The sequence below is a fragment of the Dama dama genome, chromosome 2 (assembly GCF_033118175.1).
Source record: "Dama dama isolate Ldn47 chromosome 2, ASM3311817v1, whole genome shotgun sequence".
In the NCBI taxonomy this organism is placed as follows: Eukaryota; Metazoa; Chordata; class Mammalia; order Artiodactyla; family Cervidae; genus Dama; species Dama dama.
The window spans coordinates 7,150,860-7,175,584 of NC_083682.1; the positions used below are offsets into that span (position 1 = coordinate 7,150,860).

Sequence of the window (24,725 nt, forward strand, 5' to 3'; positions counted from 1 at the left end):
TCAGGCCCCTAGCAGAATGGCAGGTGGCCTGGGCCGATGCTGGGATGCTCTGGACCACATTTCTCTCCCAGGATCAAGTTCAGTGGATCATCAGGTGTTACAAGGCCCTTCTCAGCCTCCCTGATACCCATACACTTTGGCCTTACTCACCTGTTCCCACCCTTGCCAGGCCTTTCCCACCATTTCAAGCGACTGTTTGCCCTGATTGTTCCTGTTGCAGGGTGGTCCCCGCTTAGCCTCAGGGCCTAGCAATAATACCACCTTCCCTCGGGCTCCTTCCTGGCCATGCTGCGCCCACTCCAGCCAGCTTGCTGAACTCAGGAGCCCACGGTCCTCTGGGAGGCATCTTAGGGGTTTGTCCAGGGTTTGTTTTTATCCTGAGACCTGGACACAGGAGGGGGTCATCCACCCTGACACCTGGCTCCACTCATGCTTCTCTTAAGAAGCCACAGGGGTTCTGCAGACCACCCCTTCCATGCCACACCTAGGGCAGGGGCCCCCGGGCTCATCCCCCAATGGTTTGTGGGGGTCACGGTTCAGGCTCCTTCTCCCCCTCCCCTTCGCACTCCCAGGCAGCCCGGTGTACTGTGACTCGTGTTCAGCAGGGCAGGGACTTGGGAGAGCACAAGAGTTTCTCAGGAAGGATTGGGAATGGTGGGAGCCTCACCTCTCCAGGGCACCCAGCGTCCTCCACACCTGTCCTGCCCACCCCATCCCAAGTCCCACCATCCCTCTCCCATTCTGCTGCCCAGGCCACCACCTTCTCATCTGGGGTACCTGCCATAGCCCTGTCCATAGGTCCCCCTTTTTCTCACCACCCAACCTCCTTCCCACCTGGCCTGGCCTCTTCTCTTCCCCAGCTGAACTGTCGCTCCCCAGAGGAGTTTTCAGGCGAAGTTCCCCTCCCCCAGAATGGGCTCCCATCATCCAGGGCGTTTCCTTCAGGGAGTCTATGACAATGAGAACTTGCCCTGCCTCCTTGCTAACAGGTTTCTCCTGGGAAGGCCAGGAGGGCAGGGACCTGCCTCTGTCCTCTCCCCTAGTGTCCTCAGAATCTAGGGACCTGCTGACCAGTGAATGGGGTCTGTGACTGGGTGAGCTCATCCTTGCATGACCCACCACCGTGGGAGGGGGAGCTAGTCGATCACCTTGCCTTCCTCCCACCTGATCCTGACTGCCCACCACTCAACCACCCAGCTCTGGGGACCTGGGTGGAAAACTTGTTGCCCCCAGAAATGGAGGAGTGACCCAGCTCCCTCCCAAACCTGAGCCGCAGCCTCATCTTCCTGGCCCCACTCACCCCAGTTCCATCCCAGCTTCCTTCCCTCTCCAGCCACCCACGCAGCCCCTCCCCCCAGCCCCACCCTGCCCAGCCCCTCCCAGGTGCCTGTGGTGGAGAGTCGGCTCCCAGGGCACCTCTCACGGGCTCTGGTGGCATAGCATGGGGGCTCTAAGGCCCTGGGCCCGATACGGGCTACTGGCTGTGGCCCACCTGCTGGCCCTGGGGCTTGGGGCCACAGTGCTCCAAGCCCTGGAGGGGCCTCCAGCCCTTCGGCTCCAGGCTAACCTCAGGGCCGAGCTGGCCACCTTCCAGGCAGAGTTCGGGGCCTGCCTGCCACCTGGGGCGCTGGAAGAGCTGCTGGGCACCGCCCTGGTAGCCCAGGCCCATGGGGTTTCCAGCCTGGGCAATGACTCCGAGGCCAGGAACTGGGATCTGCCCTCAGCCCTGCTCTTCACTGCCAGCCTCCTCACCACCACGGGTAAGGCGGCCCGGCGGCCCGGCAGGAAGGCGCTCTCGAGGCCGTCCCTACCTGGGGTCCCTGAGGGTGCAGCCCTCTCCCGGCCCCAAACTGCTAGACAGAACCCAGGCCTCCTTAGGCCTGTCATCAGGGCTGGGGCTCCCCCCACCAACACACCCCAACTGGTGCCTCAACTTCAGGTGCCAGGGGGCGTGGCCCCCTCAGCCCCACCCCGAGGCAGCTGTGAGACCCAGGGGAGGTGCCCAGACCCCACAGGCCTGAGGCAGAGACTGGGGAGCCTGTGCTGTGGGATGGATTCTTGGATGGAGGGAAACGGAGAGAACCCAGGGACCAGCAAACCAGGAGGAGTGTGGGGGGAGGATGTTAGCTAATGAGACGTTAGCCCAGGCAAGAGGGCACAGAGACAGACACAAAGAAATTCCTGGCAGAGGAAATAAGTGTGAAGGCCCAGAGCCCAAGAAGTGGGGGGCTGGGGGTGGGAATGCAGTGCTTGCCCTGTAAAGTGTGTGAAATTCATTTATTTATCTAGGCTGCACTGGGTCTTAGTTGCAACACCCAGGATCTTGGATCTTCATTCTGGTATCTTTAGTTGTGGCACGTGAGGTCCAGTTCCCTGACCAGGAATTGAGCCCGGCCCCCTGCATTGGGAGCATGGGGTCTTAGTCATCAGACCACCACTGAAGTCCTGAATATTTTTTTTTTTTCCACAAGCCATGTTCAACTCTTGCGACCCCATGGACTACAGCCCACCAGGCTCCTCCATCCTCTGTCCATGGGATTTCCCAGGCAAGAATACTGGAGTGGGTTGCCATTTCCTTCTCCACTGAATATTTTTTGAAGTCCATTTTCCACCTTCTTTTGGAGAAACTTGGAAACCTACTTGCGCTGAGCCAGAAGCTCCTGTTAGAGAACAGGGCCCGCCCTTGGGACAGCGTGCGTGCGTGCTCTCCAGCCCACCCTTGTCCCCACCACTCCCTTTTGGCTCACTTCTGACTCCAGGCATCTGCGTTTTACAGCCCTGGACCAGCTGATCCTGTTCCCCCGGCAGGCCCTGATCTTTCACCTCACCTGCCTTTGCACATACCTTTCCACCCCTGAAAAGCACGCTGCCTCTTTTGCAACCCTCCATGTCTGGTGTCTTGACTGATTTTCCTGTCTGCCTCCCATCTGAACCTGAGCAGACTCAGGTTCCAGCACAGGGCCTGGCACCCAGGGTAACTTGATATGCCTTTGGGGAATAAATGAAAGACTGGGTAACATTTCACCTGCTGAACTGGGAAGTGTGGATCAAAGACAGTCTGAGGAATCTCTCAGGAGGTCAGGCTGCCTCAGGGTAGGATAGAAGCTCTCAGAATTACCCCAGCTACAAGAGGCCTGAGGGGGACTCTTCTCATCCTTTCATGTTCCAGAACATTAAAGAGTGACCCAGAGAGGTTCAGGGACTTGACCAAGACCCCCAGTGAACGAGGGGAAGAGCCCACAAACAGGGCCTGAATAGTTCCGGCCGTGCCGGCCACCAGAGGGCAGCCTTCTGCAGGAGTGAGGCTCGGGGAAGTGGGCGCCAGCGACCCCACCCTGGTCCTCATTACCCACGGCTCTCTCCCCTCCAGGTTATGGCCACATGGCCCCGCTATCAGCTGGTGGAAAGGCCTTCTGTGTGGCCTACGCGGCCCTGGGGCTGCCGGCCTCCTTAGCCCTTGTGGCTGCCCTGCGCCACTGCCTGGCGCCTCTGCTCAGCCGCCCCGGGGCCTGGGTAGCCGCCCGCTGGCAGCTGACGCCGCCCAGGGCTGCGCTGCTGCAGGCAGTTGCACTGGGCCTGCTAGTGGTTGGTGTCTTCGTGCTGCTGCCAGCACTGGTGCTGTGGGGTGTGCAGGGAGACTGCAGCCTGCTGGAGGCCATCTACTTCTGCTTCAGCTCCCTCAGCACCATCGGCCTGGGGGACCTGCTGCCGGGCCGCGGCAGTGGCCTGCACCCGGCGCTTTACCACCTCGGCCAGTTTGCGCTTCTCGGTGAGTCCAGCTGCTGAGGAGGATGGGGGGCGGGGGGAGGACAGGAGGGAAGAGGAGCCTGAACTACAACTCCCATAAGCCCCTGGGGGAGGCTGAGCCTCACAGGTTGGAAGGCCCCTGCCCCAGAGCATGGTGCAGAGTCTTAGTTGGCAGTGGGAAGAGAATTGTGTGGGTGGGAGGTGGGTGGGAGCATGAGAGCTGCCCTAGTAACCTCCCCTCCTCAGGTTACTTGCTCCTGGGGCTCCTGGCCATGCTGCTGACCGTGGAGACCTTCTCGGAGCTGCCTCAGGTCCGTGCCATGGTGAAGTTCTTCGGGTCCAGCGGCCCTGTGAATGCTGAGGACGAAGGTGCCATCCTAGGCCAGGACGAACTGGCTCTGAGCACCATGCCACCCTCAGCGGCGGCCCCAGCACAGGCCCCAGCTTGCTGACAGGTGTCGGTGATGGAGCTGAGCTCCTTTCAGGTGGAGAAGCCTGAGGAGGGAGCCCTGGGGAGTGGCTGGGGAAGCCTCCAGAGGAGGGAAGGGAAGGGGTGGATGTGAGAACCTCAGGAAATAATGTGTTAATAAAAAAACAGGCAACACAGCCGGCTGTTCTCGTCTCTTCTTTCGAAACGGGACTTCCCTACAGCCATCAACAACCCAAGCTCCATCATCCTTTAAAGGCAGAGGTCAGGCCTCTGGTCCCGCCTTGGCTGGCATCTAAAAACCTTCCCACTCTACACAGTCCCAGTGAGGATCGCAGACCGCCTTATCGGCCAAGGCCCCACCCCCTTCCGTCTATTGAAAGCCCGGGTCACCCTGAGAAAGCCCAGGCGCGCTGGCGTGGCCTTTTCCAACTTTATTGCTCGCGAGGAACAGGAAGGGGGGCGGGGTGTTGAGCGCGGCAGTCCACCAGCCGTCCCTCCCACCCCCTGGAGCTCGCCGGCCGGGTCCGGCCATCGGGAAGGGGCTCTGGGTGGGCACGCCTGGGACCCTCAGTCCACCACGAACATACACGCACACTCACTCACATGGACTAATAAATACGGCCCGGACGGCGCGGCCGCCCAGCCTGCCGCCCTTGCCCGTCGGGGCCTGAAAGGCTGCGCTTTCTTTCCCAGTAAAGGATCACGGCGGCCCCTACTGGTCGCGCGCGCACCGGGGAGGGTCCGGTCCTCCCGAGCGCAGGCCCAAAGCGGCGATCCGGCGCGGCGGCGAGAAAGGCTGCGGTCCGAGCGGACCGAAGGCGTCTGGGCCCCCGCGGTCTCAGCTCAGCACGCAGCGTTCGCGCCGGTTCAACTGCCGGCTCAGCTTGCGGCGCCGCTGCTCCAGGCCGCGCTCCAGGCGCTCATCCTCCTCCAGGGCGCTGGGAGGGAACGAGTTCCGGTCAGTCCCAGCGGCGTCGGGGCCCACACGCTGGCCGCCGTCCGGGGCCCAGACCGAGCACTCCTCCTTGACCTCCCCCCTACCCCTCCCCAGCTTCCGGCGCATGCCGGGCTCACTCACGTCCGCTCCTTCTGGTCCAGGTCCCGGACCAGCTCGTCTCGCTGGTTCACCAGCGACACCAGCTCCTCCAGCAGCAGTTGCTCTCGGCGCTGCTGCGCAGCCGTTTTCAGCCAGTCTGTGGGCAGAGGAGGCTTAGGGTCAGGAGGCGCCAGCCCCTGCCCCGTCCTGGTCCCCGGTCCCACGGCCCCATCTCCCACCTTCAATGGCCAGCATCGCCCGTAGCTCCCGGCTCAGCAGCTCAAATCTCCGCTCCAAGTCCTGCTCTTCGATGCTGGGGGTGGGGTGCCAGGTCAGGGAAAGGGGAATGGCCGGGAGTGTCCAGGGTTCCGACCACTCCCTGGCCCTCACCCCACCTCACCATCAGTTCCCACAGACGCCATAGGCAGGCAGAGCTATACCCCAGTCCCCGCTTGTAATTATCTCTTTCGTTTCAGGGTTTTTTTAAGCGGCATATAGGATCTTCGTTCCCCCACCAGGGACATGGAACCTGCACACCTTGCAGTGGAAACAGGGAGTCTTAACCACTGGACGGCCAGGGAAGTACCTCTTCTGTTTCAACTGTTCCCCAACATATAGTCTCCTCCCCCCACCCGACCCCTTTTTCAAAAATAAGAAACAACCCAGGATTGTTTGGATGAATATTATTCATAAATGGCAAATATTAGACTAAAATTTATTCTGAAAAATGACCCAAGATGCAAAAAGGAGGCAAAACCACCTTCACCATGCAGGACTATAAAGGCTATGATGCCCGGGGAATTGCTTCTGACCCCACTCAGGAACACAGCTCAGCTGTCTCTAGGCCTCATTGTTCCTCACTGTAAAGGAACGGGGTCAAACTGGGGCGCTCACCACTGACCTGCCACAGTTTTCTTTGGGCCTCGATTTTCTCATTCATAAAAACAGTACCAATTTAAGAAGTATACACTTTACACCGGAAGTTATGAAAAAAAATTAAGATGGCTGAGCAATTTCTCAAAAAAAAAAAAAAAAAAGGAAGGAAACAAACCGCAACTTTGTAGAAAGAAAAAAGCAGTGAAGAGTTCTAATCAAGGTAGTTAGGTTTGCATTTGCTCTGCCCAGGTGGTACTAGTGGTAAAAAAAAGCCCTCCTGCCAATGCAGGAGACATAAGAAACATGGGTTCACTCCCTGGATCAGGAAGAACCCCTGGGGCAGGGCATGGCAACCCACTCCGGTATTCTTGCCCGGAGAATCCCACAGACAGAGGAGCCTGGCGGGCTACAGTCCATGGGGTCGAAAAGAGTCAAACATGACTGAAGCCACTTAGCACGCACGCACTGCTCTGCCAGCCCTGGGTGGGCAGAGGCAAGGCCTGAATGGGGAGGACCAGCACTCACAGCAGCTGCAGCTGGTCCTGCCTGCGGATGAGAGCGTTCTTCTTGTTGACCAGAGTGAACCACTCCTGGATCAGTACCTCCTCCTGCAGCCTGTCGGTACCTGAATCAGGCCAGGACAGTCACCAGGCCAGCCCCTGACCCCTATGTCAGGAGCAGGAACTGATGGCGGCAGGGGGTGGGGGTGGGGGTGGGGGCGTGGTTTCCCTTGAGTATCCCAGAAACCAGAGCTGTGTGCCTCCAGCAAGCTGCTTCCGGGCTGCAGGCCTCAGCGTGCCCAGCGGTAAATGGGGATGGTGACCCCAGCCTCCATCCTCCCGACTCCTCCCAGGGTCAGAAAGAGCTGCAGAGTGGGCCAGATGTGCTGGCGAGTGGACTCAGGACGCCCGTCCCACCTGACTCCATGAGGCTCCTTAGCTGCTTCTCCACCTCGGCTGCCCGCCCGTCTATCTGCCTCTGCTCCTGTTCCAAGGCCTGAAGCTCCGCGCACACGTACTGACTTGTGTCCTGGAACCGTTGCTGGGGTGCACGGGACAGGGTGGGTTTGGCCCAGGCCCCCCCTAGGAAGCCCACCCATCAGCTCCTCCCACTTCAGCCCTCCTTACCAGCCCAGCATCCTCCCCTGGGCTTGGGGGCGGTTCTTCCGACGGAGGTGTCCCACCTGCGGACAGAGACAAGGCTGAGGGACCCCCCAACTGACAGCTGCCCCCAGAGGGGCCCCAGCTCAGGATCTGTGAGCCAGCTGAGTTGAGCTGAGTCACCACCCCTTCGAAGCTACTCACCGGAGGGCTGCTGTGGGGCTGAGGCTGCGGGAAGGCCAGGGGCAGGGCTGGGGTCAGGGCGCGCGCCTTCCTGTGGAGGAAGAGGCCAGTAAGGGCTTGGAGGGGCTCCCCTGACAGCAGGCCCAGGGGCCAGCCAGAGCCCCACTCACATGGAGAGGAGGGGCCTCCCTGCCCCAGCAGCTTTTCAGTCCAGCCCACAAGAACCCCACCTCCACCCCTTCTGGAGAACCGCTTCCTAGAGAAGGCCGTGGCCTTCACCACCCCGGGCCCTGTGGTCGGGCCAGTCCACTCCCGCTGACCAAGCCTCGCAGTCCCCGTTCCTGGGGCCCCACAGGGCTTTTGTGAGTCGGAGGTGAAAGGCTGTGAGGGGTCCAGCTGGGGCCTCTCCTGAGAGCTGTCTCAGGCCTCCTCAGACTCCGTCACCTAGCGCCAGCCTCTCCCATCATGGCCGGGCCCCACACAGGGACACTGAGCTGAGGCGGAAGTGGCCATCATGAGCCAGCGGCTTCATCTCCTGGCCAAAAGGGGGCTCCCCTCCCGCCTTCTCAATCCCCACACCTGAAGGATGTGTCACATGACCGTCAGAACAGAACAGGCGGCGGGACCGCCGATTTTAGCCGGGAAGGGCAGCTGGCCCCTCAGGTGCCCTGGTCCAACAACTTGCTGGCACTGTCAGCCCTTGAGGCCCCAAACTTTCAGCTCAGTTGATAGCCTGGCGCCCTCGAGGGTTCCTGCTCTGGCCACCTTTCCAAGTCACAAGCTGAGGAGAAAGCACTGAGCCCCCCCACCGTCCACCTCTCTGAGACGCAGCCCTGGAAGTGCCCTGCTCAGGGGACACCCTCTCTGGTCTGGGCAGGTGGCAGCCTCTTTACCAGCTGCCCCCTCCCCGCCACACGCCCTGCCTGCTGACTTTACCCTCAGGCCACAACTGAGGGGGGCGGTCTCCCTAAACCTTCACCCCAATAGTGTCACTCTCCTCACTCGCCTTCTCAGCCCCCAGTCTTGCTGCCAAGGCCTGTTGGCAGTTCCAACATTAACTCCTACTGCCCTGAACCCCATCCAGACGCCACCCTCCGGCCCCAGTGGTGGACTTTCGCTTCCCCAAATCGTTTCCTCAGCCTGGAGCAGCCTCTCTCTTGGGCGGCTAGATGTCAACTCGCCCTTCATGACCCAGCTCAGCCCCACCTCCTCCAGAGGCTCCTTCACCCGGCCTTCTTCCTCCCTCCCTGACTTTCATGCCTCCTGAAGCCTCCTCAATCCTCACCACAGCCCCCAGAGCGTCTCCCATTACAGCTCCAACCCCACTCCCACCCCGCCATGACTGCTGGCTACTCCCGTCTCCTTAGGCAGAGGCAGCCCCTGCAGACAGGCTGGGGTCCAGAGGACACACTCAGGGCGCACCGCGTTAACAGTAACGGCAGGATGTTCATCAAGCATCTGTCGGTGTGTTGGATGCTGTGGGTGCCCTGACTCATTTCATCTTCCCAACAGCACTGTGAGGCAGGGACCCTTACCTTCCCCATTTTACAGATGAGGAAACTAAGGGTCAGAGATGACACTCAACAGGGCCTGGCTTGGGCCCCACTGTCTAATCCAACAGTCTGTTCCCAAGTTTGGCCACCAATTTGCTGTCTGCCTCTGGGCCAGTCATACCCACCGGGCCTGTTTGTGTCCTTGTACATAAAGGACATATAAGCCCCAGGGGGGTTGCAGGGCTCCAGACAGGCATGTGAGGAAAAAACACAGTTCCCCTTTTTTTTTTTTGACAACACCCTGCAGTGGTCCCTCAAAACCACTTTGCAAAAAACCTTTCATGTCTTTGCTTCTTATCCTCAGGAAAAGAGCGCAGAGAGGTGGCTTGTCCAAGGTCATGCAGCCAGTGCATACTGCTGGGCCCAGCAGAGGGCACCATTTGGGAATTCCGTCTCATGGAACTGGGGGTTCACACCCAGGACCGACTCCCTTTACACTCACATCCCTGAGCCAGGACAGTCCTACTTGCAAAACGGGGTAAACGTTTCTCCCCCAGAAGGAGCACTGTAGGAGTCGGTGAGGAGTTGATGAGGGGTTGTGGAGGCGGGGCAGGCCAGGCAGGAAGCAAGTGCTCAACCAACAGGGCAGGCAGAGGCGGGAAAGTGGAGAAACCCCAACCTCAGCAGCAACTGAGCTTACTCACAGCTGCTCTGATGGGAATTCCAACACTTCCTCACAGCTGACCCAAATTCCCCTTTCTACAGTCTCCTGTGTGGCCCCCTCCTCCAGGAAGCACTCGGGCCTCCTGGCTTCAGCCTCGCCCCAGCTTCAAGCTGCCTGACTTCATCCTATCCAGGGGCAGGCCCTACCTCCTCCACAGCATGCATGGGGTGGGGGGTGGGAGTGGCCAAGAAGAAGGAAGCGGGCCCTCACAGCTCCGTGGGTCAAATATCTCCCGTGGGACAAGGGCTGGAGGGGGGCCTGGCTTAGAAGACCAGACACTGGGACCTGGGCCCAGAAAAATTGAGCTTTCCTTTTTTCTTTTTCCACTGCTCATGGATGTGTATTTTAATAAGAATAATTGTGTCCAAATACAACAGGAGTTTTTCATCTCTCAAGTACAATGTAACAGAGCCTTCCCTTTTAAGATATAAAGAGCCATTGACACATATTGAGGGGGCTTTGGCCACAGGCCAACACGGCCCAGGATAGCTGTCCAGCACAGCTCCTCTGGGTGTCTCTGATGCTCTCCCTGTTTCTCATTCATAGGGTCAATGCTGCACCTCTGACCCCACACTCAGGGCTCCTGCTCTCCAGGCCAGCCTCATCACTGCCCACCAGAGGTGACCTTACAGGAGGTGATCTTACGGGAGGTGATCGGCAGTTCCCTAAGTAAGACCCAAGCTTTCCTGTGACCTCATGTTTACTTGTGAGGTCCCACCTCTTGAGAACCACCCCTCAGATTCTTCATCTGGGAAAAGCTGCCCATTTTATTAGCCTGGCTTAAGTGACTGCTTCTTCCGAAAAGCCTTTCCCAGTTTGTTCCCTCTTTTCCTTAGAACTCAGGGGTCATCCCTGGGCAGCTGAAGGCTTGAAGCAGCCTGACAGAGCTGCCCCCGCTGTCCAGGATGGTGCTGCTGGAGAGTCCAGGCCTGGACTTCGGCAGCTGTGAGTCCTTGAGCAAACCCTTGACCCTTATGGAACAGTCTCCCTTTTAGTGTAGTGGCCACAAGACTCCCTAGTGGCTCAGTTGGTAAAGAATCGGCCTGCAAGGCAGAAGACCCGGGTTCCATCCCCGAGTTGAGAAGATTCCCCTGGGGAAGGGAATGGCAACCCACTCCAGTAATCTTGCCTGGGAAATCTCATGGACAGAGAAGTCTGGCGGGCTACAGTTCATGGGGTAACAATGAGTCGGACACAACTGAGCGACTAAACCACCACCGCAAGACACCCTGGGAGGCTGACCTGAGACCTGCAAGGGATGGGGGGACATGGGCACCCACCAGGGTCTCCCATCTCCAACTTTCCCTCATCGGAGTAGATTCTAGGAAACTGGTCTCCAGCGTCTGGAGTTAAAGATTCAAGTCAGAGAGTCTTGGAGCCGGGAGGCCCTGGAGAGCTCCTTTGAGTACAGAAACCCTGCTCCCAGCTTCCAGGGAGGTGGTGGACACCTCCAGCCAAAGAAATGCCCCAGCCCATTTGACAGTTGATGAAGAGCCTGAGCTGAGTGCTGACTCCCGGAGCCTTCTGGGAACTTCCTATTACAGCCTGACTCCACTGAGTGCCATCCCAAGGCTGGCAGCAAGTCAGCGGCTCCGGGCCGGACGGGCCTTGGGCACGGGCGCCCCTGCTGAGGAGCTCGCAGGAAACTCCTCCGTGGCACCGGTGCCTCGGCGTCCAGCAGAGGCCGGTCGCCCCTCACCCCTACGCCGCCTCGCTCTCCCGACCCCGCGCCGCTGGAGGGCACTCACCGCCGCCGCTCCCGCCGCTCCCGAGTCGGGCTCGTCCCCAGAGAAAGAGCTGCTATTCCGGAGCCGCGAGCGCCTCTTCTTCAGCAGGTCGGCGTCGCGCACGTGCGAGAAGGAGCCGTGTGCGCGGGGCGGAGGCACCGGCCCGGCCTCCGCGTTGACCGACGGCCGCCGCAGCCTCACGCCGCCCGCGGCGCCCGGCGCTCCCACCCCGTTCACCAGCCCCTCTGCCGGGGGCACGGGCGCCCGGGCTCCGGGGCCGTCGGCCGGGGCCTCGGCGGAGCGCGCCTCCTGGGCGGCTACGGCCCCGCCGTCCTTGGTGGCCGCCTCAGGGGCCGCCCCGTCCACGCGGGTCGCAGCCTCCTGGGGCTGCTGGGGCGCCTCGGCCCGGTGCTCGCGCAGCCGCTGCGCCAGGCCCCCGGTGTCCAGGTCGTCGGGCGGGCTCGGCTGGGCGCTGGCCACGCGGTACGTACCCGCGCCGCCGCCGCCCTCCAGCTGCACCAGCTGCAGCTCCTGACCCGTGCAGAAGGCGCGGATCTGGCACAGGTACGTCATGACAATCAGCTTGTCGGGCACCGACAGCAGCACCATGTCCGCCGGCTCCAGCAGCCGCGACACGCCCAGGGCCGCGAAGCCATCGAAGGCCTAAGGAGCATGCAGGAGGGTTACCCAGCGACGCGGCCGCCCCGCCCCGGCTCGCCGCGGGGGTCCCGGCGACTGGCACGCCCGGCTTTGCCCGCAGCGCCCTCGCCCTCCTATTGGGAGAAAATCTAGCAACAGGATCCGCCCCCGTGTTACCCAGCAACAGCACACCAAAAGGGTGGTTTCAGGGAAAACCATCTGGTGGAAATATGCTTTAAAAAAAAAAAATAACTAAACTCAGGAAAACGAACAGTTTAAAGACCAAAAGGGTAATAAGTGGCAGAATTCCCAAAAGCCAGTGCTGGGGCCCTGAAGCCCACAGATTACTCTCCTACACACAGAGGAGTATCCCAGATCTCAGCTTGGGCCTGGCCGGACCCTCCTTCCCTCCAAGCATCAGCCCTGCCCCTTCTCACCTGCTTGTTGTTCTGTTTGATGTTCAGGGGGTCAAGGGAGGCAAAGTCTCTGCAGGGAGAGCGCTGATCAGAGGCTGGATTCCCGCCACCCTCCCCTCCTCCGCAGGCTTCCCCATTCACTGCCACCCCCTCCGGCCGCTCACATTTTGTCTGGGTAGAATCGGTGCAGGATGGCACAGAAGGCCAAACCATTGCGCCAGGACGTGGTGAAGTTGGTGATGCGCACGCCGCGGTAGCCGGCGGTGACTTCCTGGCACCACTCTAGCAGGGACTGGCTGAAGCTGACCTGGGCAGGTGGTGCCTGGGGACACAGGGATGGGCTCAGGGAATGTGGGACCTGCCCCCTCTGTCCCTTGGGCACAAAACAGCTCCAGCTCTGGGTCTGCAGGAGTCACCGCACACCACTGGCCAGGGCTTTAGCATCAGGCAAAGAGGTTTCCAGCTCCAGGGTTATCTATCAAGGTCACCTAAAAGGTCAGTGGCCCCCAGGCAAGAACAGAAGTCACTAGCAGCCACACCTCCAGGTCAGCCCAGAAGATCAGCTTTGCGGGGGGGGGGGGGGGGGGGGGGGGGGGGTCCTACTCCATGCAGCCCAGGGGAGACAGGGTGGGGGAGCCAGGGCATCCTGAGAGGGGAGGGGGCAAGGGGCTCCTGGAAGCTGAGCCCCTGTCCCACCCCACCCCAGTCGGCCAGGTGGGTCCATGCAGAGCCGCCGTTCGCTCAGCCCAGGTTAGTGGGAAGCAGCAGACTGGGCCCTCGGCGGCCCCCATCCCTACCTGGCTGCCCGGCAGCCTCCTGTCCTCTTCAGGCTCCTCTGGGGAAGAGGCCCCGGAGGGCCCGGACACCCCAGCCCCTGCCCCACTGGCCACCTGCACCTCCATCAGGCTGGCCTCTGGGAGGTTTCCCTCAGCTTCTTTTCCCTTCTCGGCTCCTGAGACCCCAGCCTCTGCTTCCTGGGCCTCAAAAATACCAGATGGGTTCTCTGAAGCCCCTGAAACTTCCATCTCTCCTTCCTTGGCCCCCCAAACCCCAGACTTGGCCTCTGAAACTCCCCAATTCCCAGTCTCCACCTCCTGGCCCCTTGAAACTGTAGTTTCTGCCTCTGCTCCCTGGGATCCTAAAACTTCATGCTTTATGACTGGGACCCCTACAGCCTCATATTTGAAGGTCTCCCCAGGTCCAGTCTCTGCCTCCTGGACCCCGGAAGTCCGAACTTTTCCCTTCTCAGCCTCTAAAACTGTAGTTCCTGTCTGTTGACTCCCTAGTGCCTCAGCCTCTGCCATTCCAGCTTCTGACCCCGAGGACCCTGAATCTCCCACCTCTGTCTCCTGAGTCCCCAGTGTCTCAGTCTCCATCTCTGGGGCCCCTAAGTCCCCTACCTCTGTCTCCTGGGTCCTCAGGGTCTCAGTCTCCATCTCTGGGGCCCCTGAACCCCCTACCTCTATCTCTTGGTTCCCCAATGTCTCAGTCTCCATCTCTGGGGCCCCTAAGTCCCCTACCTCTGTCTCCTGAGTCCTCAGGGTCTTAGTCTCCATCTCTGGGGCCCCTGAGCCCCCTACCTCTGTCTCCTGGGTCCTCAATGTCTCAGTCTCCATCTCTGGGGCCCCTAAGTCCCCTACCTCTGTCTCCTGAGTCCTCAGGGTCTCAGTCTCCATCTCTGGGGCCCCTAAGCCCCCTACCTCTGTCTCCTGGGTCCTCAATGTCTCAGTCTCCATCTCTGGGGCCCCTGAGCCCCCTACCTCTGTCTCCTGGGTCTCCAATGTCTCAGTCTCCATCTCTGGGGCCCTTGAACTCCCAGCTTCGATCTCCTGAATCTCCAGTATCTCAGCTTCTGCTACCTCAGTCTCTGTCCCTGGGACCCCTGAACCCCCTACCTCTGTCTCCTGGCTCCCTGTTATCTTGGATTTTATCTCTGAGACCCCTGAACACCCCACTTCTGTGTCCTGGGCTCCAAGTATTTCAGACTCTGCTATCTCAGCTTCTCTTCTCAGTATCCCTGAGCACCCAGATATCTCCTGGGTCCCTAATATCTCAGTTTCCAACATCCTAGTCTTTGTCTCCAGAACTCCTGAACCTCCAGCCTCTGTTTCCTGGGTCCCCAATGCCTTACACTCTGCCATCCCACCCTCTGTACCTGAGGCCCCTGAAATGCTTACCCCTGTTTTCTGGGTCCCTAGATCCTCAGACCCTGCCATCTCAGCAGCCTCTGACTCCAGGACCCCTAATCTCACTGCCTCTGTCTCCTGGGTCCCCAATGTCTTCGCTTCTGCTGCCTCAGACACTATCTCTGGGGACCCTGAGATCTCCTGGGTCCCCAATAACTCTGACTCTACCACCCCAGTCTCTGTTCCCAGGACCCTCGAATCCCCAGTTTCTACCTCCCAGACCCTCAGATCCCTGGATACCACCCCTTGTTCAGCTGCTGGTGGGGCCCCCTGGTACAGGCTCACCTGGGGCCCAGTGCTTGCTGCTCCAGCAGAGGGTCCCTGCTCCAGGCCTGTCCCCCCAACACCAGGGTCTCTGCCCCTCACCTCTGCACACTCTCTCTCCTGGCCTACAGCAGCCCTGGCCGCCTTGAGGTCACCCAGATGCCCGGAATGCCCTGCAGACTCTGCTGGCATTGGGCTTAGGACTGTGGGAGCTTCATCCCTGGTCTTGACCCCTGTCCTCCCCTGAGAGCCCCTTGGAGGAGCCTCGGGACTCCCCTTCAATCTTGCCTCAGATGTCACCTCTGTGGCCTCTGGTCCGTTAGTGTCCACAGGTTTCACCTTTGACCTCTGCTCTACATCCACGTGACGGATTTCTAAACTCTCTTCAGCCTCCCCAGCTCTGACCGCTGACCTCTTGCTGTTCACTTCTCTGACTCCTGACCCAGGCTCAGTGTCCACCCCACTAGCCTCTGCCCTGTCTCCAGTGCCCCCCTCCTCAGCCTTGGGTTTCTGCCCTTCCAAAGAGTTGCTGGAGTCTCTGTTCTCAATGCTTGGGCCCAGCCTGGCTCCCTGGGCCTCTGTCCCTTCCTGAGGGCTTGCCCAAGCCTGGGTCTCCACAGCAGAATCCACTCCTGCTGGAGGAGCCCCGGAGGCTTTGGGGGCCTCATCCTCTCCTTGGTGGACTGGGGGCCAGGGGGCATCAGAGCCTTTCCGGAGCCTAGGGGCCGGAGTGGGGACCACGTCCTGGCCTGGCTGTCTTGAGGACCTGAGGAGAGAGCAGAAAAGGATGCACTGCAAGAGCTCATTTGTCACCCCTCCCCTCAGCCCCCCTCCCCGCCTGTCAGACTCCTGGGACCCTGGAAAGGCAGGTTGGCGCGGGATGTACAACTTCTGAAGACCAGATAGGGGAGAAGGGCTGGAGCTGATTCCAAAGCTCACCTTGTCTCCGGAGGGGTTCCTGGGGGCCTTGGGGCCTTGAGCCCCACCTGGCCCCCTGCTACAGTAGCTGGTTCTGAGCCCTGGCCCCGGGAGGCCCTGGCTGGGGGTGCAGGGGCACTCACAGGGGCTGGGCTGGTATCCTCAGCACTAGAAGGGCTGGCAGCTGCAGGGAGGAGGAAGGGAGAGGATGCTGAGGCCTCGGACCTGGGACCGGAAGTCACAGCCCCCCTACCCCAGGCCTACCCCAACCCCAGCCTGGGCCTCACCTGCCTGCCGGGGCTGCAATCGGCCCTCTTCCTCCTCCTCACAAAGTGTCTTCAGCTCCCGAGGGGTCTCTGGGGGTAGGGTGTTGGGGACAAGGTCAGCGCCAGGAAGGGCCCTGCAGGTCTTACCCTCCCCCCTTCCCTCAACTAGAATGCTGGGCCTACCTGAAAAATGCCCCAGCCTCAGGGCACCGCCCCGGCCTAGGAGAAGAGACAGGCCCACAGATGCAGAGAAAAAGAGAGAGAGATGGACAGACGAAAAAAAAGCCTTAACAAGCAAAAGAGAGGGACGAGGTTGTATGGTGAAATGGTTGCGAGCCCAGGCTGCAGCCCCCTCTGTGCTTTTGGCCCAGCTGTCTCCGGGCAGGTTTGTGGGCAGGTGCACACCCAGGGCGAGGAGAGGGTCGGGGGCACGGAGTGGGGGGGGGGCACTGGGAACCCACCTTGCAGGACACTCAGGGCTGCTGGGCAGGCTGGGAGCCCTGGCAGCAGTGAGCTCCCTCCACTGACCCTGCCCCAAAACAGCAAGAGGATTTTTGGCCTGGGTGATCCCCACCCCCACGTCTTGGTGATCTCAACCTCCAGCTGGCTGCCCACCTGGCTGGGGGCCACGTGCCCGCGCCTCCGGGACCCCTGGACCATTGGCCTCCTCCTCGTCACTCTCGGCAAAGTCATCCAAGTTGCCCACATCGCTAGGTTTCATGCTCATGAGGCTCGCAAGGCTCTGCATGTCATCATCCCTGCGGATTGGAGACCAGGGGTGAGGGCTGGCATCAGAGGTTGTGGACTAGGACCCAGGAGGGCGGGCAGGCACTCACGTGGCGCGGCCCTCCCGCAGCAGCACCCCGGACAGAGTGAGGCTTAGCTCGGCCTGTACCACCTTCACTGACTTGGGCTTCAGCCGCAGCCGCAGCGGGACCTGGGTAGGCACGGGCCCCGCGTGGCGGGCCAGGTCCACCTCGGCCGTGGCCAGCACCTTCCGTTGCCCCTTGGACTCCTGGGGGCAGGGGAAGGAGCATCAGTGCTGCCCCGGAGTCCCCGAGACCCCAGGCTCCCGCCCACCCTGGCCACTCACATTTTCAATGATGAACGTCCACTCTTTGGCCTCATACTTATCCACGTGGGGGTCCTGGGGAAGAGGGGCACCAGTGAGTACAGGGGCTGCCGGGTTGAGGGCAGGGCAGGAAGGACAGCCTGCGCTAGTTCAGGAGGTGTTTGTTTGGGGCTTTCGGACAGGCTGGTCCCTCCTGGCAGGTATGCTCCCCAGCTCCTCCTGATCCCAGCTTTCCCTCATGTGGCGGGTAAATGCCACCTCCTCCAAGGAGACTTCCTGGGCCACTCAGGCTGAGTAGGCCCCCTGCCATGATTCTTGGTCTCACCCCTCTGTTCTTTTCTATTTGGATGGATAACCCACCTCCCATGGGCCCTGGGGTTGCAATCGCCCGCTCATGGCCCCTCTGCACAGGAGGGCTGGAGACTCACCCGGTAGAGGGTCACAGAGATGTCCACATTCTCAGGTACCATCCACACCACGGTGCCCCGGTATGGGTTCTGGATGCTTGGCTGCCAGCTGTGGGCCTACAAGGAGCCATCTGAGTCCTCCCTCCATCCTAACGCTCCCCCTCACGCCTTGTCCTCATCTCCAACCTTGACCCCATCTTTTCCTCTCTTCGATGGATTCTGATTTGAACCCGACTCCAGTCCCCCAACAGCCCTCCGCCAGGCGCCCCACGCCCCCAAATGGCCCCACCCCCAATCAGGACCCCCAGTTGACATCCTCCCCACCTTGGAGCAGATCCGTCGGTTCCGCCGGGTCCACACTACCACCAGCTTATCCGGTTGCCTGGGAGGCGAGGGGCGGGGGAGAGGAGGCCACTCAGTCAGGCCCACCCAGCCTCTCCATCTCATGTAGTCTTCCTTCTGCCCACATCCCCCTCCCCCAGGACAGGGGCCGGACAGCCCCCTTATCTAGGGCCACAAGGAGCAGGGTGGGGCAGCTGAGGCAGGGTGAGGCCTGGGCCAGAGGGCAAAGGCCTGTGGGCTGACAAGGATTATGAAGAAAGTCATACGGAGAGACAGGCACACACAGGGACAAAGACAGCAACCCAACAAGGACCTGCAAGACACACAGACTCTGAGACAGTGGATATTTGTAGAGTGCACACTATAACCCCAGCCCACACCAAGGAGAGGCAAGACCCTGCTGGAGCAGGAAATGGGGGTCGTGAGAGGGTCTGGAGAAGGTAGGCTCCAGGCAGAGGGGATGGCAAGTGCCAGGGTCCGAGGATGGGGGTAGGTGTAGGGTCGGGTAGGGGGGCAGAGGCTGGGAAACAGAGAGGCATAGGGTCAGCTTGTCATTCGATACCCTCCCAGGACCTTCCATGCCCAGCCCTTCACTTTGCAGGGACCCCCATTCCCACAAGGGACATCAGGGAGGACGTCCAGAAGGTGACATCTACGCTGAACAGCATAAGCTGGGGCAGAGGCAAAGAGACGCGGGGAGATAGAGACAAAGCCAGAGGAGAGAGTCGCCAGGCACAGGGCTGGGCCTGGGAGGGAGGGGCCGAGTGCTGCCCAAGGGGGTGGGGAGGGCTCAGGGGTCATCAGGCAGAGGGGGCAACATAAGAGCCCTCCATGCCTGCGCCCAGTCCTATGCCAGGACGCTCAGGTTCACCCAGCTCACAGCCCCTCTGGAGGCCGAGCCAGGATACCTGGTTCTCCTGTCATCTTCCGGGGGATGCCGAGACCAGAGCGGTTAGGGGCCAGGCAAGGGCACACACCTGAGCCCAGTGCCCCTCCTGGACCCTACAGTGCAGGTGATGGCTAAGGGCAGCCATGGGGCCTTCCCAGAAAGGGGAAGCCGACTTGTGGGAGCCTGGGGAGGGCGGGGCCTGGCTCGGCAGCCTGACTCAGGCGGGGCACACCCTCCTGGGGAGCTGTGACCTGGGCAGGGGCAGCTTCCTAGCCGGGGCTCCAGGCAAGAAAGTCCAGGAGGCCCTGCCCGCCCCCTGTGACTCAGGCACGTTGACACTGCCCACACCCTCACCCAGCTCTCTCCGACCGTGCCCAGGATCCCCCAGGCTTCACCCAGGATGCTGGGGCAGAAGGCAGAAGCCACAGGTCAGAGTTCAAGTCCCAGCCCGGTGCTGTGTTACCCCAGCCAGCTCCTGGGCCTTTCTGAATGGTGTGAACCAACCACCCTCTGGCTGGCCGGGTCAAGATCAGAGATATGACAACTGCCCAAGGGATCCCAGGCCTCCTGCTTACTCCCCTCCCTTTGGACCCTCTGGTCCCTTCCTGTCCCTCCTCTTGGGAGCCTAAATTTAGCCCCGCCTGGCGGGTGAGGCCCCCACAGCTGTGCTCTAATCCAGCCAAGGGAAGCTGACACCAAGGAGCACGTATATTTAGGGTGTGACGCAGGGGCCCGGGCAGCCGCGGGTGGGGGCGTGTGAACCAGATGCCCCCAGGCCCTTTGGTAGTCAGGTCAGGGTCCTGCATCCCCTGACACATCTCCCCTCACCCCACCACCTTGCCTTCTCCAGGCTCTCTCCTCTGGGACCCACAACCTCCTAAACCCTCGGGCCCCTTTAAGCTGCTGCCTGCCTCCCTCCTCATCACACCCAGCGCTCAGTTTCCCCTTTTAAGGATATTAAGGAGATGAGTCCAGCCGCCCAAGGCCCACTCCAGCTGAAGGGGGCGGGTGGTTCCTCTGGTTCAACAAACAGGCAGGGGAGGAGGGGGCACCATCTTTGTTCTGAGCTGGACTGAGGTCATTGAGTTGGTTGTCCCAGGCTCTCCACCCACGGACCTGAAAACTTGCCCCCTTTTCTGATGCTCCACCTTGAACCACCCCTCTGGCCAGAAATATGAGGCCTCCCTTTTCCCAGCTCTGAGAGCAGCGGAGGAAAGTGTGGGCCCACACAGATCCTCAGGCCTGGATGTCCTGACCTCCACTCCCCAAAGGCTGCCCACAGCCCCCCAACTCTGGGGATCCCCCAGAGTTGCCAGGGCCCTTCTCTGTGTCTGGGTCCCCAGGGGAGTAGGCGGTCTCTTTGGCCACTGGACGGAGGTCAGGGTTCTCAGGCCCCCGGATGGGGTCCCAGCCAGTTTGGGGAGTCCCCCAAGGCTTCCCTCCCACTCACCATTTCTTGGTGCACTCCACCACCAGTTCGTGGTAACAGGCCACAAACTGGAATTTGGCGGCCCGCTTGCCCACGCGCTGCAAGCGCTTCCACACCGAGGTCATGGCCCCGCCGCCTCCGCCGCCCGCTCCTCAGACCCGGGACTCCCGCTAGTCCGCGACCGCTGGCCCGGCCCGGGTCCCCATGGCCTCCGGGATCCTATCCGCGCCGCCCGCCCCGTCCGTGCGGAGGGGTCCGAGGCGCAACACCGGGGGCCACTCTTTCCGCCGCCGCCGCCGCCGCGGGGGCCCGCCGGTGATCTGGCCGCCTCGGCGGGGTCGTCTGGGGCGCGTCGGGTCGCTGGAGCGCTGAGCGGCGAGCGCGCGGTTTCCTGGAGCCGCACCCCCGTCGGAAGGCGGGCGGGGCTCCGGCAGGAGGCGGGGGCCGGGGCGGGAGCGCGGGGGCGGGGCGGCCCGGCTTCCGGGGCCTCGCGCGGGAGGGAGAGCGGGGTCGAGGGGGACGCCTAGACCGCAGCGTCCGCCTGTTGCGAGCAGAGGCGGTGTGGAGGCGCGGGCGGGGTAAGGGGGCGCGCGGGCTGGGGCAGGGGGCCACCAGCAATTGGTGCCGCCCGCGAGAGCGCTGCCCGGCCGCCTCCCTTCCTGCCCGCAGCCCTACGAGGTACGTACCTGTGGCCCCATTTTACAGGCTGGGGAAATAGAGACCAGAAAGGAGAAGAGACGTGAAAGGGTCTCAGTGCGCTGAGCCAGAGCCAGCTGGCTTCAACTGGGGAGACAGACTCCTGCTGCCACCCACGTGTTAACCAGAGGGGGATGGAGCAAGGTCAGGGGCCAACCCCGGTCGCCCTAAGATGAGCAGCACCCACTTGCCAGCCTCCAGACCTGGCTCTCCAGCTGTCAAGTGGGAAGGCAGTCCCAACACCCCACAAGCAGCTGACCTCCAACAAGTGTGTGACATTGGGCAAAGTACCAACGCCCTGAGCCTCAGTTTTTACCTCTGCAAAATAGGGATAATTATGGTTGCACCGTTTACAACACCATTGAGAATGAAACCTTGGAAAGCATTTAGTGTGGAACCTGGCTGATTTTTGCCAGGTCTTACTAGATGATACCCGTTATGGTGGAGTTATGTGTGTTTACTCTCCCTCCCCTGGAAAGCCTGCCGCGGGGCGTTAACCGCTGTGTTCACACCTAGATTAGAGCCCTTATCGCCAGCCCGCCTGCTGGGTCATGAACCGCTGCAGGTGTCAGGCCCAGAGTTAGAACAGCCGTAGAGCAGCACCCTGGCCTGTTCCCTCTGTCAGTGCAAACGCTCTGCTAGGTTAGTGAACGGACAGAAGACTGGTCCTTGATAAATCCTCGGTTTGAACAGGACGTCTGACTGCCCGGAGTGTCAGCTGAGTTCTGTTCAGGGCGCAAGTGACTGTGCAGTGGACGTGGGGACAGGCAGCCAGCCGGTAAGCCTAACTGCGCAACTTCGGGGTCTTCTCCTCTTCGTTTCAGGAAGTTGTGGGGTATTGTGTGCGCGAAAGCCTTAGCACCCACCACTCGCAAATATGCAGACTTATCTGGGGAATGAGGGGAAGAACCTGACACCCCGGTTTAGCTGCTAGACCCAGCCTCGTGGCTCTCCACTGTAAAAGAAAGCCTTTTACGTACAACTCTAAAGGTCTAGAGGGGGAGCCAGGCAGAGAATGGGGGTGTTTGGCCGCTGGGAGTATGTCTCAGGCATTGAAACCCAGAGCCCCATCACCCCTCCAGGGATTGCCTGGACTCGGGCACTGGGGCTCCATCCCTTTCTGCCTCTGCAACTCTTTCCTCCCGCCCATTGGTCACTCGTTCCCAGCCCTTCCAGGACGCGCTTTCCCCTCTTAGGCCCAGGGCCCCTCGGCCCGGCCCGCCTGCCCGGGCCCACCCATTTCCTGTGCCGCCTCAACTCCGCCCCAACTTGGGGTGGAAAGTTTCTCTCCTCGAGATGGGCGGCTGCTTCTCCTTCCTTCCCGGCCGGCCAGGAAAGCCCGAAGCGAGTGGGTAGACTGGTTGGGCTCCAGGCCTCCAGCCAGAGAGGGGAAGTGACTCGCCCTCAGTCACACAACCGCGAGACCACGCCGGGCCAGCTTGGAACGATCGGCAGGCAACTCTGCCCGGGGAGCGAGGTTTCGCACCCGGCCGCCGCTGAGCCTCTTCCAACTCGGGGTCTCGGGCGCCACCCGCTGGCAGAGCGCGGGGCAGCACCTGTCAGAATCACCGCTATCTTCCCGCCCCAGAGCTAAGCAGTCACCACACACCAATGCTGAGACAGTATTTATTTATCTATGAGTCAAAGAGGCTGACCCCTAAACTTAAATATCCAGCACGGATTCTTGGCCCTCTTGACCTTGGATGGTGCAGGAATGGGTCCTGGAGAGCCCCTGTCTAGGGCAGTGGAACCCAGGGGCCAGAGGTGGGATGCCCCTGAGCCAGCAGCTGCCAACAGCAGCGAAGGTGAAGAGACAGGAACCAGGCCACTCAATCCCAGTCCCAGAGGTGCCAAGGAAAGTGCTTTGGACCCCACTGCCAGACTGAAGGTCGGCCACGCTGGAGGTCCCACAGGTGGGACAAGTGGAGGTCCAGTGCCATGGGCAGAGGCTATAGCCCAGGTACCCGCCCCAGTGCCAACTAACCCAAGACATGAGAGGGTAGGCAGCTTTGCCTTCGTGGGGCCCAGACCTTGCCCTCCTGTGAGGTGAGGTGGTATGGGGAAAGCAGGCACTATAGTCTGAGTACTCGCTGAAGGGTGTTTCTGAGCCTTTTTTGTGGGTGCATGCCCCCACCCTCCCAGCTCTCAGAGGCTGATATGGAAGGCATCCTGCAGCCACTGGTCCCGGACATTGTGTGTCTGGGGCACAGTGAGGGGTGGCGGGTCTGGGGGCAGGCTAGCATCTGGAGGCTCCTCGTCATCAGACAGGCCAGCGTCGGGTGGGTAGGAGCTGTCTGAGTGCAGAGAGGATGACAGGTCCTGGCACAGGCTCAAGTCTTGGCACAGGTGCTTATAGTCCTGGATCGACTCATACAGGCCCCACAGCTGGCACAGCAGGGACATGTCCAGCTGCCGCAGGCCCACCTGCAAAAGACTGAAAGTGGGCTGGGGTTGGAGTGCCAGCCGCCCCTCCGCCCAAGCCAATCTTCCCAAGCACAGGTTTCTGTGGACAGCTTTGAATCTTTAGGCAAGTCAGTAACCCCTATCTGCAAGACAGGGACAAGACAGCAGAATGGAAAGAAATAACACTAGTAAAGCATTTAACTAGTAAAGCATGGTAACTATTGCCAATAAACATAGCTATAATTATTACCGTATCCCCTCTGACCCAGCTGGCTTCTTTCTGTCGTTCCTCTAGACCCAGACTGCGCGTTGCCTGTGGACCCCGCCCCGCCCGCGTCTGGACTCCCTAGCTTGGTGGCTGCCCCGTCGCCCCCCAATGCCCAGCTGACCGAGGCCCAGCTACTCACCATCTCCTTGCGCAGCGCCGCTAGCGCCGAGTCGAGGTTGATGGGGCGACGCGGGCCAGGATGACCAGCGGCAGTTCCCGCGTTGGCGGCGCCAGTGGCTTGGCGGGGCCCGTCCGGGACGCGGGCGGCTCGGCTCAGCTCATCGTGGATGCGGCTGCGCTGACTGTAGACGCGCTCCAGCTCCCTCCACGAGCCCCCGCTCGCGTTGAGAAGACCGCTGAGGCCGCGCGGTAACGGCGGGAGACCAGCCAGGGCGCAGCCCGCGCCGCCCGGCGCCTCGGCAGAGGGCAGCCCATTCATGGCCGGGCGGGTACCAGAGGATGATGCCGCCTCCTTTTCTCCAACGCTCCGCCCGGGCCGCCACCCGCAGGCCCCGCACCCCGTAGCCCCGCCAGCAGAGCCCAGCCGCCGCCCGCAGGCCGCGCTTTGTTCCCACCCGGACTCCTCCGACTCCGCCCCTGCCCCACCCCCGCGTGGGCGGGGCCTGTCTTAAAAGGGCAACGGCTCTGTGCGACCACGTTGCCCCAGGAGACCAGAGAAAAGGGCACTGGCCACTGATAGAAGGGAAGCAGGTAAAAAGAAGGGAAGAAAAAAAGCGGAGGGTGCGGTTCCTCCCCCTCCCCAACAGTTTGTTTATTCTGGCCAATTACAACTCTCAAGGAAAAGGATCTAAAAGGGATGGGGTGTGGTCAGGAGACAGGTTAAGACCATCCTTGATCCCTACCTGACTACATCCTGTCAGTATCTGAGTACCTGGTCTGGGCCTGAGGTGGGACAGGATGATGGTGTCTGGATGCTTGGGGGAAGAAAGGGAAGCTACCGAGGGGACTGGAACCCCAAATCTCTCTCAAGGGTGGGGAATAGCGCTGGATGGCTGGGGAGGTTCCAGGATTCCTTCAGAGATCCACGCCTCCTGTTTCTGCTTTTGAGGACGTTGGGGCCTCCTCACCAGAAAAAACAATAGCACATAGTCCTCTGCTACCTCATCCTTTGAGTGGGGACACTGAGCAGAAACAAGCCCCACTCATTTCTCAGGGCATCAAGGAGACCAGACTGTGATAGCATGAAAGACCAA

The 24,725-nt window shown here is 61.1% G+C and overlaps 3 protein-coding genes and 1 long non-coding RNA gene across 8 annotated transcripts; 2 read left to right on the forward strand and 2 right to left on the reverse strand.

The window, feature by feature from the left end:
* The first annotated feature begins 62 nt into the window (after positions 1-62).
* Positions 63-4,334, forward strand: KCNK7 (potassium two pore domain channel subfamily K member 7). Its single transcript, XM_061163692.1, has 3 exons — positions 63-1,760; positions 3,371-3,769; positions 3,994-4,334. Exons 1-3 carry the CDS (start codon positions 1,442-1,444, stop codon positions 4,197-4,199), a joined length of 924 nt encoding a protein of 307 aa, XP_061019675.1. The 5' UTR covers positions 63-1,441; the 3' UTR covers positions 4,200-4,334.
* Positions 4,335-4,351: 17 nt separating this feature from the next.
* EHBP1L1 (EH domain binding protein 1 like 1) lies at positions 4,352-20,518 on the reverse strand. Of its 5 annotated transcripts, XM_061163634.1 has the most exons (20): positions 20,166-20,516; positions 17,809-17,866; positions 17,506-17,601; positions 17,099-17,152; positions 16,842-17,020; positions 16,621-16,763; positions 16,027-16,095; positions 15,761-15,923; positions 14,843-15,587; positions 13,169-13,351; positions 12,536-12,693; positions 12,393-12,441; positions 11,338-11,979; positions 7,394-7,463; positions 7,217-7,272; positions 7,007-7,130; positions 6,615-6,714; positions 5,453-5,526; positions 5,256-5,370; positions 4,352-5,115 (listed from the first exon to the last, which is right to left on the reverse strand). In XM_061163634.1, the coding sequence occupies exons 1-20, from the start codon at positions 20,267-20,269 to the stop codon at positions 5,016-5,018; spliced, it is 3,282 nt and encodes a 1,093-aa protein (XP_061019617.1). In that variant the 5' UTR covers positions 20,270-20,516; the 3' UTR covers positions 4,352-5,015. The 5 variants fall into 5 exon arrangements, with proteins under 5 accessions (XP_061019617.1, XP_061019609.1, XP_061019625.1 ...); XM_061163626.1 differs by having other exon boundaries at positions 13,169-15,587; positions 20,166-20,518; XM_061163642.1 differs by lacking the exon at positions 13,169-13,351.
* A 124-nt stretch (positions 20,519-20,642) lies between these two features.
* Positions 20,643-23,713, forward strand: LOC133071228 (uncharacterized). The gene is made up of 3 exons (XR_009696386.1): positions 20,643-20,822; positions 21,534-21,618; positions 23,539-23,713. It is a non-coding gene; the product is annotated as an uncharacterized LOC133071228 (long non-coding RNA).
* Positions 22,453-24,693, reverse strand: FAM89B (family with sequence similarity 89 member B). Its single transcript, XM_061163730.1, has 2 exons — positions 23,651-24,693; positions 22,453-23,264 (listed from the first exon to the last, which is right to left on the reverse strand). Exons 1-2 carry the CDS (start codon positions 23,948-23,950, stop codon positions 22,986-22,988), a joined length of 579 nt encoding a protein of 192 aa, XP_061019713.1. The 5' UTR covers positions 23,951-24,693; the 3' UTR covers positions 22,453-22,985.
* Positions 24,694-24,725: the final 32 nt, after the last annotated feature.

Coding starts and splice junctions, on each gene's coding strand:
- KCNK7 (XM_061163692.1), top strand. CDS start 1,442: ATGGGGGCTCTAAGGCCCTGGGCCCGATACGGGCTACTGGCTGTGGCC. Junction 1,761..3,370: donor CAGCCTCCTCACCACCACGG/GTAAGGCGGCCC, acceptor TCTCCCCTCCAG/GTTATGGCCACATGGCCCCG. Junction 3,770..3,993: donor CGGCCAGTTTGCGCTTCTCG/GTGAGTCCAGCT, acceptor TCCCCTCCTCAG/GTTACTTGCTCCTGGGGCTC.
- EHBP1L1 (XM_061163626.1), bottom strand. CDS start 20,269: ATGACCTCGGTGTGGAAGCGCTTGCAGCGCGTGGGCAAGCGGGCCGCC. Junction 17,153..17,505: donor TCTCTGTGACCCTCTACCGG/GTGAGTCTCCAG, acceptor CCTCTTCCCCAG/GACCCCCACGTGGATAAGTA. Junction 6,715..7,006: donor AAGGAGCCTCATGGAGTCAG/GTGGGACGGGCG, acceptor GGCCTGATTCAG/GTACCGACAGGCTGCAGGAG.
- FAM89B (XM_061163730.1), bottom strand. CDS start 23,950: ATGAATGGGCTGCCCTCTGCCGAGGCGCCGGGCGGCGCGGGCTGCGCC. Junction 23,265..23,650: donor CGGCGCTGCGCAAGGAGATG/GTGAGTAGCTGG, acceptor AGTCTTTTGCAG/GTGGGCCTGCGGCAGCTGGA.